Consider the following 16,825-nt stretch of genomic DNA (forward strand, 5'->3'; position numbering starts at 1 on the left):
TACATGTATGGAACCAAAATTTAAAACTCTTTAAAACTAATCTTTTACTTAATGCAAAAAGGAAGACATTGGATTTATCATTGTTTAAAAGTAAACAGTTAAAAGATAACCATGTTTTAACAAGTCTAAGATCATTGTTAATAGATATAATCAAATTATCTATTATCCTTCCAGAAACATCAAGCATGTATCGTCAGCATAACTAAAAACATTGCCGGATACTTTCAATTTTAAAAGATCATTAATATATAAAACAAAAAATAGGGGACCTAAAACCGTACCTTGAGGGACGCCAGAGACCATAGGCAATGGATTGCTATAGACTGTTCCAACTTTTGTTATGTGAGTTTCTACCCACTAAATAAGACTCAATAAGTTTAAGTGGAACCTCAACAATTCCTATTAATTTTAATTTTTTTAATAATAATCGATGATCGACGGAGTCGAAAGCCTTTTTTAAATCTATAAAGATCCCAAAAACATGGTAACCTCCATCCAATTTTTTTGAAATATTGTTAACAACAAAAAGTGCCTGTTCAGGTGAAAGCTTGATACCATTTTGGTTAGGAGCAATTATATTATGGATATTAAGAAAATCAAATAATCTATTTTTAATCAATTTTTCCAAAAATCTTAGCCAAAGTTTAGGTCAAAGAAATGGGTCTGAAATTATTAACATCGGATTTTGAACCTGATTTAAATAAAGGGATAATTAATGATTTTTTAAAAATGGAGGGGAATTGACCTAGCGAAAAGGCTAGGTGGGAAATATGTTCTAGATCCAAGTAGATCCACGAACAAAAAGGAAGTCCTGGCATTGGACTACCTCACCCCCCACCGGCGAATAAGAGTGTATTTGTCCCAGTGGAACTCCGAAGGGGGAACGCGCTATTTTCGGTTAACCCGAGGGGTAAAAAAATCTTAATACAACCCGTCTAACGCCTGTCCCCAAGGAAAAATCCCACTTAAAGGAATAATTTGTAAAAACCAGCGTATACATAGAAAACCTACGTTTGTTCACATACGGCCTGTAACAAAAAGTAGATTTAAGCCCAAAATATTTTTTTTGCTTACATTAAATTCGAATTAGGTGAAATTATGCCGGATCATTGTCTCCTAATGAATAAAACACTTGTTGAAGCCCTCATCATCAGCAGGACTTTAAAAAAGTTAAATGAACGCTAAATTATTCATGCATTAATTGCGTAGATTATTTTTTTTACGGCTGTAAAACATTCCTGGGACCCAGTTGTCCTAAAGAAACAAAAGATTTCATTTAAATCTATACGTAAGTTTGACTGCTGTGCAATCTAATTTGCACTTAAAAAAGCCTGTAAGTTAAAGCCTGTTCATTCATTCCCTAATAATTGTATTTTTAGGTCAGTCATTTGAAAATTCGCTGTTACAAGTTTGGGTCCGTATCCTCTCGCTTCTTAAATTGAACCGTTCGTGATTTTATTTTGATGTGTGGTGTTGATTTGTTAGTTTTTCTGAAAATGGGTCTTTTGAAAGCAAACTTGAAACAAGCCTGTTGGTGTAGAAACATCAAAAGTTTCCCATTTTAGACGATTCTACAAAATAATTAAACAAACTGCTTAAAATGTACAATGATTTTGAACGTATAAAATAGATAAAAACTTAAAGAAACAAGTTACAAACCACTCGCAATACTTACATTACACAATGTCCCCAATTGTCTTCCCCCTCGTTGAAATTTAAGAGCCTGTCTTAAAACCATTAGGGCTTCAATTTAAGACCCCCCGGAACAATATTCGCTAATTATGTTTCAGCTTCGGTGGCTTCGGCACAGAGACAAACTGGGTGTGCTTAGATGGCATGTCGTGACGAAGCCTGTGCACCTGCTCGCTTCCCCTCGTTCCCAATTTATCGATTTAATATTTAATGCCCGATCCCTATTCTCAAAGCCGAATGACAAAGGGCGATATTTGTAGAAGAAAAAAATCCAACCAAAACCAGAAATGGCTTTTTTTGAAATAACATCTACACGAGATTCTACGATGCACTTATGGCATCTTTCCAACCTTTCTGACATAATTACCAAGACTGAGATTATAAAGAGAATCGTACAAATTCAACACCCCTTGTCCAAACTGGCAATTTTCTAAAAACTGTAAGTGCTAAATAGTATAATTTCTGCTAAAAATGAGCCGATAAAATTGATCTCGGTTTATTTTATTTTTTAAAACAAATTAGCTCGATTTCTGAAGAAGCCATGTAAATCGACCGAAAAACGAGTGATCAAATTAAATAAAGTCATTAACCAACGTGTCTACATGACATCACTTTTATTTATAAAAATGTATCACATTGTGTCTACATTCGTCCGTTTGTCATCTGACACGTTTCGAATATTTTTACGTCCTTGTACCTTTTTCACCTTTAGACTGGAGATAAACAAAGCGACAATAGGCGCGGCCAAATCGCAAAACTCAAAACTAGAGCCCGAATTTATATGCAATAAAAATCCTCAATTATACTATATAATACGTACTAAAAAACCTTCAAATATACCGTACAGTTTGTACTAAAAACATTCAGATACGCAGGATGTATGTCGACGAATGCAGGGACATCACCCTACTAATATTTCGTTAAGTTAATAATTTAACTATTTTGTTAAACCTAGACATATTGTCTTTAGTCAAGTATATGTTCGTTTTGAAATGAAATAAAACAGAAATCTTCAGCCCGAAAATTTATTTCCTCTTTTAGATTCGAAAAGAACTATTTATATTATAGATAGGTTAAAAAAATTTCATTATGAAACAGATTCAAATTATTTATTACCTCGGATATTAGAATTGCCTTTCAGACTGAAAACAAACGAATTGATATCAGTATTGTTCTGCTGGGTAAAGGGCACTTGGGTATATTCCGAAACAAAATATTGAACAATAGTAGGCATTAGCCAAACAATCTATTCAGATTGGGGAACTGATCTTGTCCGTTATCCCTTTTGCGGATGGTAAAAATTAAATAAAATTAAGATCAAAACTGGAAAAACTATAGCAATTTAAAAAGTTAAGCTGTGTTTTATCACTCTGTAAACCCCTACCTCACAATTTAATTTAAATTTTAACAAAAGGGATTGTTAGCCATTGCAAGATATAATTATGTACACTACAGCATGAATCATGTACTTAAACACTAACCACAACAATATGTGTTGGGTAAGAAAGAACTTGACATTTATAAATATATCTATATTTTATAGGGCTGTAATATCACTATCATGAAATGTTTTAAACAATTCATTTAAATCTACTTATTATATTTTAATTGATCATATTGTATATAATTGTTCATGGTATGGTATGGTAAAAAAGGATACTAGGAAGCGGGGTTTGCGCTCCCCAGGCACTACAGCCTTCTGGCTTATTGTACCTTCCTAGTTCCTTAGTTCAGTGCAATAGACTCAATCCTTCTCCTTAGAAGTATCAGGTTATTGACTGTCGCTGCTGCAATTTGATTCCCTAAGTTTTTCCGTATGTTAGGTTAAATCTCCATTGAGATGTTGCTTCGCATTCGAAAATGATATGAGTGGCTGTTTCGGTCATACTTGTAGACGAATAATTATAAAATATACTGAACATAATCATTGCTGAGTTGATTTCACTGAAATTTGATACGAAACTGTTCTTTACTTACTAATTCGTGCATCTTCATTAATTAATTTTTACAAAAGCAAAATGGTTGAGGAAAGAAACTAATTTAATTTGGTTGCTGAAACATCACTTTGTTATATACCTGCAACTTCATTAATTAATTTTACAAGAATGTAGAAAAAGTAGTTCATGCTGTAGTTCTGGTTAACTGGTAAAAAAACAGTGACAAAATTAATCTTCATGAATTAATTTTCACAAGAATACAGAAAGAATATTTGAAGCAAGAAAAGGTTCTTTACTTAGTTTTTGTTTGCTGAAACATCGGTTTGTTATGTACCTGCATCTTCATTAATTAATTTTACAAGAATGTAGAAAAAATAGTTGTTGCTGAAGTTCTGATTAACTGGTAAAAAACAGTGACACAATTACACTTTTTGCTGACGCCTCAGTTTGGTTTCTTCGTTAATCTTCATGAATTAATTTTCACAAGAATATAGAAAGAATAGTTGAGGCAAGAAACGGTTCTTTACTTATTTTTGTTTCCTGAAACGTCACTTTGTTTTGTTCGGGCATCTTCATTAATTAATTTTGACAAGAATATAGAAAAAATAATTGAGGCTGTAGTTCTGATTAACTGGTAAAAAAGTGACATAATTGCATTTTTTTCTTATGGCTCAGTTCGTTTTGTTCGTTCATTTTCATTAATTAATTTTTTCTTGAATAAAACGGTTGAGGCAAAATAGGGTTCTATAATTACTCTTTGTTTCCTGAAACCTAAGATTGTTTTGTTCGTGCATTTTCGTTATTTAATTGTTACAAGAATGTAAAATGAATGGTTGAGGGAAAAAACAGTTCTGTAATTATTTTATTTTTTTGTCACTTCAATTGTTTAATGTTTTTGAATTGTTCAAGCGGCGGTTGTCCAGCATTTTCAGCAACCAATTAACATAAATCATGTGTTTTTATTATTTTAAAGTTTGAATTGAATTTGAAAGGACTTAATCAGCAATTGCTATTCTGACTGATATTTTATTCCATGTTCGTGCATTATCAGTTAGAATTATTTTTAATAAAGGTTTCCTTCTTTGAGGTGAAATTGTTCAAATACCCCACGAGGAAATAAGTCTGTATTTTTTATTAATTTCCTGAACCTGTAATTAATCAGTTATCTGAAATAGGCTTTTTCATTGTATTAAAGTCCAATGGACTTTCTCTCTTACAAAAAACTATAAAAGGTTCATTACATAAATGAGACTTTATTCTAAAGGTATTAGTGCAATTAGTAATCTTTCCTGTAAAACTTTAGTTATAATTAAAGATTTTTGTATTTTACTGCACTATATTTTTTCACATCATAAAATGAATTGTTTGTTATTTATAATTCTATGATTAAAGATTGTTATTTCATTGCCCTGCTTCTTCGGTGATTAATTATCGTGAGTCGAGGTTTTTTTTTTTTTTAATTGACCTTCCTTTAAAAGAAAACGGCCTGGAATTGTGATATTTTATTATTTGTGTCAGTGTCTGTATGTCATGTGGGATTTACTGTTAGTAAAATTTCTCAAAATTTTCACCGTCCTGTATTTTTCATTCTGGAGTGCGTTTGTCCTCTTTTCTGTATTTGTCAGTGATTCATATGTGACATCTGGATTTTTTCGTCCAGCTCGATGATTTTAAATATACACAATTATGGCGAGTAATATGTTTTTTTAAGCCCTCAATTGTCAAACATTTGGACAATTTCAATATCAAATAGAATATATTTTGCAAAATTTAAAAAAAAAATTATTAAAGTTCTTATAATAAATGTTTTGCAAAGGAAACTTCTATGTTTAAATTTGAGTTCATAAAAGTAAAAAATGTTTATTCTCTTTGTCATTCATCAGCTTACCTTGGTTTATGAAGCAAATCTGCTTACATCACCCAACATTAATTGATAGACAACAGATTAACATAAAACATTGTCACGACAGCTCAAGTGGTAGAGCAGCGACGTCGTGGATTCGAATCCCGCTCGTGACACTGACTTTTTCATTTCAATCAAAACCTTTCATAAAAAGAATAATTAATTAATTATTTTGAAATAATTTGTATTTATGTTACAACAATCTACCGATGAACCAAGGGATAGTAGTTTTTTATACCTAATTCTATTTGTGGGAAAATTTTAAGCCTTTATTTAATAAATTGTTTTCTTCTTTTTTACTACCATGTTCGTTAAGTTTATAACCCTTGGGTAAAATTTAATTGGGGTTTTTTGGCCTTTATGAATATTTTTATTTTTAAGTATACCGTACTTTTTTAAAAAGTTTTTTATCCAATATACTTTGATTTTTTATCAATGGTAAATTTAACTTTTGATCGCGTATCATAATCGAATTTATCCCAAGCCTCATGTGTACAAGATATTGGTAAAAACGTTTTGTACCGCTTTGACAGTACAATTTATGTAATTCATTATTCAGCTAACTACGAGTAGGAATTATGTTTTTAAAAAGATGTCATGTTCGTGCTTCTTCCTTTATAAATTTCTGTCCAGGTGATAGGAGTCTTTGTTGTTTCTCTGTGATTTCGTCCATTATTTCCCAGATTCTTTTTGTTTTGGGATGGCATGGGATGGCAATTTTGAGGCGAACTTTTGGCAAAAGAGCTCTTGTTTGGAGTCGATTTCACGGTCCCGACCCTGAAAATTACTGGCTTGTATTTGGAAAGGGGGGTTTTTCACCCCGTTTTCTCCACGGCTTTCTCCGCCTCGTCTGTTACGACAATCCCAACACAGGTCCTATACTTCGTTTGGTGAAAGGGGGGGAGGGAGTAGAGAAGGATAGAGAAAGGAAAAAATTCTACATTTAATCCCCGATTAATCAAACGCAATCGAATCAAGGGTTTGTGTATAAACATGATTAGCATGAGTCAGAAGAGAGTGTAGAAGGAAGGGGAGAAGAGAAAGAGAGAGAGTGAGAGTGGGCACCGTGTGGGGGGAGGCTGTGCGCCTGTCAGTCTGCTGTTAGCTGCCTCCGACTCGGTTCGGCCTCCGGCTGCTGCCACTCCGCTTACAATCTAAACTAAATTTATTATCACTACTCAATTTTATCTATATTCCGTTATTCTACCTTTCCGCGGAGTCCGCCTCCCGTTCAGTGAGCCCCTCCCTCGATTGTTCCACACGATTTCCTTTCCACGAAAAGTGTCTTCCAGTTGTGCGTTACAAGTGTTATTTGTTGTTATGACAAATAAATCTGTTATTTTGTGTTTTGATGATAAATAATGGATCATTTCGGATTAAAATCAGCCGACAACAATCTCAACGAGCCCAACAACAATAGAAAGTAAGAATATTCAATCTTATATTTAAGTGAGAAATATAACGCGAATTAAAGAGCATACATCAATTAACAGTCTTATTTAATGGAAAATTAAGGAAATCCTTGAGTTCTTGATCAATTTGACCTTTTTCATTTGCAATGACAAGGTTTTCGTATTTAGCAATACACCCAGTGGCAGGTTTCTCTGAGACATTATCAATTGTATATTTTTTTAATGTAATTTTATTTTTTAAACGACGACTATAGGTTCTCGTCTATAGTTCGGATTGATAAGTTGATCGTGGGCGGGGGGGTATGTTTGAGAGGGGCGCAGAGGTGCTGCTCAGCACGGTCAATACACGATAGAGCCAGTTCTGCTCAACCCCCTTCATAACAACCGTCTAAATCGTTCAAATTTAAATTATTTGTTCTAAAAGTTTATATGGTGGTCGTCGGACTTTTGGCTGAAATCGGCTCTGCTCGCCGCCGGTCTGCACCTTGAGAAATGAAGGCAAGTTCAAACGCATATTGAACATCGGATTATTCATTATTAAATGGTAAACATCTGAAATATAAAAGCAAAGCGGTCGAAACCGGGAGTCGTCGAATTCGTTCGAATCGTTTCAAATATGAAAGAAAAAATCGGAGGCGTGTTGTGCGGTATGGTCGACACCAGCTTTTTAAGGGGTTTGTCGGTGCGTGGGTGACTTTAGCACTGGTTAGTCTGACGTCACAACAGAAACAGATCAATCCGTCTGCATATTGTTCTGGATATCGTGTCGGAAAAAAATATTTCCCTTTTGATCCAGCCTAAAACACATGATTTATGTTGCGTTATTTTTTTACCGGTTTCACCTGGTGTAAAGAATTCTTTAGTTCCCCTCTATTTCGTGTCTTTCCCAACTCGCCCTCGCTCCCAAGGATGATTTCCCAAACTCTTTTCTGACGGCGGGACAGGCAACGTTAAGCGAATTTCTTGTACATTCACGGCGGCTTTTCAATAACAGGCCGTCGGGATGAGAAGTTTTTTCTTCGAACACCCCTCGCGCTTTCGAAACCCGGCGATAAGACGAGTCTCGCTCGACTGCCGTTTTCGGCCGCTTTGCGTTTTTATCAAACGCGCCCGGACAGTTGTTAACAGTGATATTCGTTTTTCAGAGGGGCCGTTATCGCCGTTTTAAATAGACAAAAAATATTAGGCAGGAGATGGAAGATCCCGTGGAAGAGGCGAGGGTGGATTCGCTGGAGGGAAAGAATTTCCCCGAATGCCTTGAATCTCCGACGAATTCCGTCGACGACGAACGCCTGCAGCACTTGGAAGAACAATACGAGCTGATGAACTCGTCCTTGATCGCGCTGACCACTCATTTCGCCCAAGTGCAGTTCCGTCTGAGGCAGATAGTCGAAGCGGGTCCAGAAGAGAAAGAAAAGCTTTTGAAGAGCCTGGTGGAGTTCGCGTTCAGGGGCATCCCGGACGTGGAAAACGGTCTGTTCGACTATCGTTTGACCGAGAACGACAAGGAGATAGAAGACGCCCTCAACGCTCAAAGGGCCAAGCAGGCCGAATTGATCGAACAGCTGAAGAAACAGTTGGCGGATCTGGAAGCGTACGCTTACGAAGCCGGAGAAGGCGGCCCTCCTCAGAGCCTAGTCATCGAAAAGCAGAGGGTCATCATCGACCAGCTAAAAAGCCAGCTTAACCTCAACGTCGACGGCTTCGACAAAATGTCTGTGGAAGAACTGAGAACGTACGTGGACAACGCGGTCGACGAGGTCATTCTTCCCTTGAAGATGAAGGAGCAGCTGGTCGTCCAGCTGAAGACCCAGTTGGCCGACCTGGAGCGTTTCATCCAGTACCTCCAAGGCGACGCGCCGGCTTCGAACAATAAGTGTGACTGCCGCTGTTCCGGGTGTGGCGGGCATTCCGACCACGATCGCGAACACGTCAAAGGAAAACTGATCACGACGGTCAAGAGGATCACCGCCCTCCTGCACCTCTTCGCCTCGGCGCATCTCCACGCACCGAAGAAGTTCAGGAGGAACTCGCCAAAGAGAACGATGAAGACGAAGCACTGGGGCGACCTCAGGGCCCAGCTAGAAATGGCGATAGAGAGCGTCGTCGAATCGGCCAGAGAGCCGGAGACGTACGCCGACAGCGATTACGTCTCGGATTCGGAATACCCGACCCAGTCGACGAGCAGGTTGGCCACCGTCGTCCGGAAGCACCTTGCCGTCGGTATACAAAACCTCATGCAACACGGGTTGTTCAACTTCAACAACAACATGAGCGTCGTCCCGTTCACGATGTGTTTCAAAGTGAAAACTACCTCGGGCTCCTGCGACATGCACGCCTGGGAGCTCGTCCTCAAATTCTACGACATGAAAAACGGTGAAAAGTTCAATTCCACACCGGCGAGGAAGCTGTCTCAGAGTTTCAATCTGGACATCGTCGGCGGTTGCGCCATATCCGCCAAACAGAGCCTCCTCGGGGTGATCGGGAACATAATCGCCTCGCACGATCCTTACAAAAGGAGCTACGACTCACAGTTCAAAGCGCTCGTCTGCGCCGGCCTGAATTCGAAAATGTTGGTCCAGTGGCTGAGACTGATACTCCGATGCCAGCCCCTTCTGGAATTGTACTACGCCGACTGGAGTTACACGGTCAAAACTGGCTTCGAGGACGCTTTCGCGAGTTTAGAAAAATTAAACCAATTTCAGTTCCACTTGCCCGTCGATTTAGCGGTGAGACAGTTGAACGACATTAAAGATGCTTTTTAAACAAATATTTGACAAACGTTACCGAATATTTTATCGTCTCGATTCTCTGGTTTTATTGAGACACTCGATCGTGTTGATTGGTGTCCGACAACTGAATGTTAAATGTTTTAAATTGTATATTGTTTTTGTTTTCGTTTTTAACCTATTATTAAAATATTCATATGACTTTGGAAATACATTCTTTCTCCCCAGATCAAATTTTTGAAAATTCTCTTTTAGCGCCGAGCTGAAACCCCCCAGCTAACGATCGATGCCCTAGTAATGTCGTTTTAAACCTTTTTCTAATGAATACACCCTCCGGTTGTAGACTCTTTTTAAATAACACCATGCTGATTAAACAGACATTTAACAGAAGTTTGTTCAAAACTTTTTAAACGTAAACTAGGTGAAACTTGTAATTGTTTTCTAAGAAAGGACTTCGTCAAAACAAACTAAAGGAGGCATCATTGTAATAACTCTTGGAGAACTTTATATTAGTATTGTAATAATTATTATTGTCATTAATTGGAAAGAAATTCCATTTCCTCTTTATTTATACAATTGATTAATTTGTTAATATTGATATTAAAAATAGGGCAGTAACTTTCAAAATAATAAACTAATCTTAATATACACTAAAACATGCTTTTGGGTAGATTATTTACTTACGAATACAGGCTGCTGCATATATTACTTTTTGTTTGTCCCACACAGTTTACCTATAATAATTTCTTCAGTGTTCTGGATTTCCTAACAGTCGATTTTAAAAATTTCATAAAACTCAAATTTTGTTTGACTTGGATTTTATTTAAGAGCGCCACCCTGAACTGTTTTGATCAATAACACATATCCGTGCCCTCCTGATTTTTAAACTTGATCGTATCTCTCCTGGTTTTATGTTTGGTTCTGCTTTTATTACAGTTAAAATGTACGATGATTAATTAAAAAAATACGAAATAAATTTATCAGTGTTGGTCTGTTGATAAGCTGTCTTTCAACGACATCCTTCGACAAAATATCGTCGCTACACTCTCTTTGGCATTACTAAAAATAATTAAATTATCAGGCATATAGTTTTCATTTTAATCTGTCTTGGTAGTTCCCAAAACTGATTATCGTAATTTTACGTATTTAAGTCAATCCTGGATGATTACAAATTCATAAATTTGTAAGGGAATGGCGGCGAAACGAATTTGCATGTGAAATTAAGTCGATCTACGTGCACGGATCAGAGGTCGAAAAGTGTCGTTTCCTTTTAGATAATGTGAGGATTATAATAAAATAGGCATAAAAAGTAAACCAAAATTTGCAACCAAAAAAATAACAGATTCAAGAAAAGACAGGAGGAAGGGTTTTAAGGCCTCAATGATTGTTGATCAGGATTTATATGTTTCTATCACTTCATCTGTCCAATAAGCTTCCATATATAGTGGATAATGCGATCGGGAATATGTATAAAAACATAATGGGATTATTGCCCAGACTTCAGCCAATTTTTCGACAATGTGCAAATTTTATCCTTAGAGTCCATAATGGTTAATAAATACTTTTCAATTAGGTGGAGTAACTATAGAGAAGTAATGAGCCAATAATAATCGGATTTTAATCAGTATTATTCGAGATCGAGTAACTTTAGAGAACTTAATCAGTCAATAATGATCGGCTTTAATCAATACTTTTCAATGTGGTCGAATAACTTTAGAGCAGTAACGAGCCAGTAATGATTGAATTTCAAAACAATACCGTTCAATGAGGTCGAGTAACTAGAATTTATTTCGAGAATTTATTAATGAGTCAATAATAACGGATATTAATCAATAATTTTCAATGTGGGCGAGAAACTTTACACAACTTAATGGAGTCAATAATGATCGCAGTTTAATCAACATTTTTCAATGTTCTCGAGTAACGTTATAGAAGTGAATGAGTCAATAATGATCGGATTTTAGTCAGTACTGTTCAATGATGTCGAGTAACTTTAGAGAACTTATTGAATCAATAATGATCCCACTTTAATCAATTTTTTTTTAAATGTTCTCGAGTTACGTTATAGAAGTGAATGAGTCAATAATGATCTGATTTTAGTCAGTACTGTTCAATGAGGTCGAGTAACTTAAGATAATTCAATAAGTCAATAATGACCGTATTTTAATCAAAACTACTCAATGTGAACGAGTGATTTGGAGGACCTGAAAAGTCAGAAATTATGACTTTCGGCTGAAGCCAATTCATTTGTCCATGTGTAGATTATGCGTAAAGAACGTAATGGAATTTTTAATGATTAGACTTTAATAATTTCAATGCAATTCAATGTAAGTTCAGAAAAATGAATGAGTCATCAGTAATCAGGCATCTGTCCTACATGTTTATAAATATATAAGATGGTACTGTCCCGTTTTTCATCAGTTGTGTCGAAATAATGGTAGAGTAAGGTAGAGAACTACATATGACGGAATATCTATAAAGAAACTAATGACAAGACTTCAGATTTGTATCATGGAACGGTCACCCTGCCAACCATCTAGAAAATTTAGTCAATTTTGTTTTTCTAGCAATTCTTACGAATCAGTAATGTCTAGTCTCAAAGGGAAATTTTCAGTTGATCGTTTTATCAGCAAATACAATCCGATTTGAAATTTGATAAGAACTTCATAATCATTAATGATGCTCTTGGTTGATGAAGTTTCTAACTTTAAAAGTATGTAATTTTTTACTCTGTATCGCGTTTTTGCCAATACGGTTGAATGCGGTCGAATAATTGAAAAAGAACCTCAAGAATTTCCTTCTCTCCTTCCAACTTTCCCATCCTTAGCGAAAAAGTCGTCCGTCGGCTGCTTTTAATTCGACAATTTTATTTAGCAAGTCCATTTGGCAACAGAAGCCCCAGAGTTCATCATCGAGAAGGCATAACATCAACATCGTCCACAACTTAAATAACAACAACAAGGTAAACTAGGCACATTTCTTTTAAAAAGTAGTTCTTAATTTTTTAAATGAATAAACAAATCATTCGATTTATAGTAAAAAAAAGTTGGTATAAAGTTGGTTTTAGACTCTGGTCCAGAGCCAGAGGGTTGTTTTTAGCCTTTGAAAAAGTGTAGCTTTTGTGATAATTGTATTACCTTTAAAAATGTATATGGTAGGTTGAGAAAATTTGGGATTCAGTACGTCTTTTCTTTTAGTACCCTATCTCAACCAAATGAGATGAATATTCTGTGAGCCTCTACTTGATGTATTCTTTTAGTTTATTATGGTAAGTACATTAATCAAAATTAATAGCTAGTCGAACGACACCGATGTAGTTGGTAGTTGACAGATGGTTTGTTATATCATAAACAGTCACATTAGAGGGTGTTTTTTTAATGTAAAAATTAGAAACCATTTGTAGATAAGTTTGAACGAGTAATTGATTTATTATTATTATTTTAAAGCAGTAGTAAATAAAAACATTTTTTTAGTTTTTTTGTAATTTGAGAACTTTTCTTTCGTAAATTTCGGCATAGAAGTGTAATTATTTAGCTTTTAAAACCCGCTAGAGTTTGGAGATTTCTAAAGATATAGATTTTGGGACGTTTTGATATTCAAAAAATGTTTTTTAAAAAAGACGCAAGAAATTGCATCATGTATGAATTATGCATGCCCCGTTTCGAAAAAAAACAAGGAAAATTCCCTAAAGAGCGATACGTTATGCACGCAGGCATTTCATTACAAAACGATGACATTTTTGAACCGAACGTTGAGCAAGCTTTAGCTTTTATTGATATTTTCTCACTGGATAGCACTTTTTTTTCTTTTCTTTCCTTTTAATTTGAATAATAAAACAATAACGTTTTGCCTATTGCCAGCTTTCAGGGTGATAAGCCGTTTGTCTCGAACAATTTATCATCCAACACTTATCACATATTGTGTACCGCTTCATGCTCCACTTTATCACAAGTTGACACTTTACAAAAGGTTCTTTGACCTATTTTAATATTTGAACTTTAATTAAAACAAAAGTTTTGTCAGAATTCGTCATTTGTGATTGTATTTGTATGGCATTATCTGTAAACGTGCTGTAATAATTATTTAAAATTATGATTGTTTCGTTTAGGATGTTATTGGGACGCGGTGGACCAAGGAGCAGGGGGCTTCGCCAGAGGCCAAAGAGCAAGAAGAAACGTCAACCCAAGTAAGTTTGATTATTTGTTGTCAAATCATCTCGACGTATTTTTTGTCTGTGGGGTGAACGGGATTTCTTACATATTAGTTCTTCCAATAAATACATTTCGAAACCGTATATCAGCGGTATTCGCCGGATATAATTAATATAACCCATCAATATTATAATTTTATATTAAAAATCAGGGATAAGTTCTGGTTTGTCTCGAAATATTCGCGGAAAAACCATCTCTTTTTTGTTGTAAGAAAATTTTACGTTCAATAAATATATGGTACAATTAACAATTTTTTATCTCAACTTAAAACCTTAATTAATTTAATGTAATTAAATTGGTCAAGTGGATCACGAAAAATAGTGAATTTAATGAAATAAAATGAAGTACACTTCACTAAAGCTCTCCGTGGCCATTTCATTTGTCGCCGAGAATCCAATCCGATTACATGACATTTGAAAAATGGCAAACAGGAGGGAAAATTCAAAAAAGGTGGGGTTGAGATGGGAACTTAGAGCGCGAGGGGATCGAAGTCACGGTAGCTCAAGTGGTAGAGCAGCGGCGTATTTAGCCGAAGGTCGTGGGTTCGAATCCCGCTCGTGACACTGACTTTTTTATCTCAACTTAAAATCTTAATTAATTGAATATGGTACAATGTTTGCAATAAAAAATTTTGAATTATTAAATTTCAATCCATCATTATAGAAGTTCCAGTTTCGCCTGAACCCTATACACGTCGTCCTAGTCCTTTTTTTCCTTTTGTATTTATGAAGTACAGATGTGTCACTTGACGACTCGACAGTTTTTAGTACTAAATCAATTAAATTAAGCGATCTAATAATAAAATAAAATTTGTAAATTTAGACCAGCTTTTAGTCTTAAATAAAAATGACCGATTCGTTGATGTTCTATGTAGAATTATTGTTTTATATAACATATTAGAGAGGGTTAGGGCATTAATAAAAAAGAATGGATAGGTGAGAGTGATGGATAGCGTGATCGAGAAAAACGTGAGAAAGAAGGGAGGGAGAGAGATTGAGAGAAAGGGAGTAATAGGTGAGAGGTCTGATTAATTGAGAGTGAGATGGAACTGAGTGTTAAAAGTAAGAGAGAAGAATTGAATGAGTTAGTGAGTGACTGATTGATCAAGGTTTAATTGAGAGGTGGTTAAAGAAAGAGTGAGAAGTGAAAAAAACTTAGTGTTAGAGAGTGAGTGAGTGATTCGTTAGTGAGAGGTGGAGAGATTGAAAGATAGTGAATGAGAATTAAGAGAGAGATTGGATAAGTTAGTGGATTAGAGGATGAATGATTGATTGAAATAGAGAGTGAGTGATAAATTGTATTTGGATAAATTGAAAGAGTGAATGAGAATTAAGAGAGAGATTGGATGGATTAGAGGATGAATGATTGATTGAAATAGAGAGTGAGTGATAAATTGTATTTGGATAAATTGAAAGAGTGAATGAGAATTAAGAGGAAGGTTGGATGAGTTAGTGGATTGTTTAAGATTGAATTGAGTGAATTTTAGAGAGTGATTGATTGATTCATTTGTTTGTGAGATCAGTTGAAGGGAGGGGGCATTGAATTGATTGACTAACTGTTAGAGAGTGAGTGAGTGATTTGTTGGTGAGAGATGGGATTGAGTTAGTGGATTAGAGGTTGATTGATTGATTGAAAGAGAGAGAGAGAGAGAGAGAGAGAGAGAGAGTGAGAGGGTAAGTGATTCATTGTATTTGTATAAATTGAAAGATAGTGAATGAGAATTAAGAGAGAGATTGGATAAGTTAGTGGATTAGAGGTTGATTGATTGATTGAAAGAGAGAGAGAGAGAGTGAGAGGGTAAGTGATACATTGTATTTGTATAAATTGAAAGATAGTGAATGAGAATTAAGAGAGAGATTGGATAAGTTAGTGGATTAGAGGATGAATGATTGATTGAAATAGAGAGTGAGTGATAAATTGTATTTGGATAAATTGAAAGAGTGAATGAGAATTAAGAGAGAGATTGGATAAGTTAGTGGATTAGAGGATGAATGATTGATTGAAATAGAGAGTGAGTGATAAATTGTATTTGGATAAATTGAAAGAGTGAATGAGAATTAAGATATTGGATGAGTTAGTGGATTGAATTGAGTGAATTTTAGAGAGTGATTGATTGATTGATTCATTTGTTTGAGAGATCAGTTGAGAGGGAGAGAGAGAGAGAGAGAGAGAGAGAGAGAGAGATTGAATTGATTGACTAATTGTTAGAGAGTGAGTGATACATTGTGTGTGCGTGAGTGCATGTTGCATTGTGTATGAGAGAGAAGGAGATCAAGAGATTGGATGAGTAGTGGGTTAGAGATTGATAGAGTTATTGAAAGAGAGATTGAGATGTAATTGAACGTATGTTAAAGAGTGAGTGAATGTTGCATTGTGGGGGTGATGTTACTCTATTGGTGGGTGTGTGAGATTGTTGTGTGAGTGTAAAAGGTTGAGAGAAAGAGAGATTGAGTCAATGGGTATGTTATTGTTTGTGTAAGAGAGAGTCTGATTGATTGTCTGAGATATATTGAATTCAGTTACTTTTAAAGAGTGTAAAATGTGTTAGTGTGAAAGGTTGTGAGGGAGAGAGAGAGAGAAGATGAGAATGAATGTAAGAGAGAGTCTTATTGATTGAGATAGATTGAATTGAGTGAATGTTACATAGTGAGTGAGAGATTGATTGATTGAGAAATTGGATTGAGTAACTGTGAAATGGAAAGTCTAATAAAGAATAAATGATTTGCAATGCTCAAATACCCTATTTATACTGGGTGACTGGCGATAAGTGTTAAAAATTTCAGATGTTTCTATTCGAATATGCAACAAAAAACTTCCTATAAACCCTTGTCCAAATCTCAACGGTAAAGAAGTAATTTAAGGTTTTGGTTTTATTTTTTATTTTTCAACTTCGGTCCACTAAATTGCTTATAAACTTCAGAATTACTGACTAGAAAAATCT

At 35.4% G+C, this 16,825-nt stretch overlaps 2 protein-coding genes across 7 annotated transcripts in view; both read left to right on the plus strand.

Moving 5' to 3' along the window:
- The window catches only part of LOC106664239 (adenomatous polyposis coli protein-like), a 66,048-nt gene that overhangs the window by 33,351 nt on the left and 15,872 nt on the right, over positions 1-16,825 (plus strand). For 3 of the 5 annotated variants that reach the window (XM_024226545.1, XM_014389755.2, XM_014389756.2), the window contains exon 4: positions 13,782-13,859. In XM_024226545.1, the coding sequence (XP_024082313.1) occupies positions 13,782-13,859 (78 nt within the window). Of the gene's footprint in view, positions 1-6,613; positions 6,956-12,547; positions 12,636-12,870; positions 12,942-13,781; positions 13,860-16,825 lie in introns of those variants that run through there. The other 2 variants (XM_014389757.2, XM_014389758.2) reach the window with 2 other exon arrangements.
- Positions 6,962-9,875, plus strand: LOC106664240 (RUN domain-containing protein 1). 2 transcript variants are annotated; one of them, XM_014389759.2, is made up of 2 exons: positions 6,962-7,488; positions 8,090-9,875. In XM_014389759.2, exon 2 carries the CDS (start codon positions 8,138-8,140, stop codon positions 9,707-9,709), a length of 1,572 nt encoding a protein of 523 aa, XP_014245245.1. In that variant the 5' UTR covers positions 6,962-7,488; positions 8,090-8,137; the 3' UTR covers positions 9,710-9,875. The 2 variants fall into 2 exon arrangements, with proteins under 2 accessions (XP_014245245.1, XP_014245246.1); XM_014389760.2 differs by having other exon boundaries at positions 6,962-7,442.

The sequence above is a fragment of the Cimex lectularius genome, unplaced genomic scaffold (assembly GCF_000648675.2).
Source record: "Cimex lectularius strain Harlan isolate CLEC.00 unplaced genomic scaffold, Clec_2.1 scaffold50, whole genome shotgun sequence".
NCBI lineage: Eukaryota > Metazoa > Arthropoda > Insecta > Hemiptera > Cimicidae > Cimex > Cimex lectularius.

Excerpts from the sequence above, each read along its gene's own strand:
- LOC106664240 (XM_014389759.2), top strand. The coding sequence starts at position 8,138 with ATGGAAGATCCCGTGGAAGAGGCGAGGGTGGATTCGCTGGAGGGAAAG.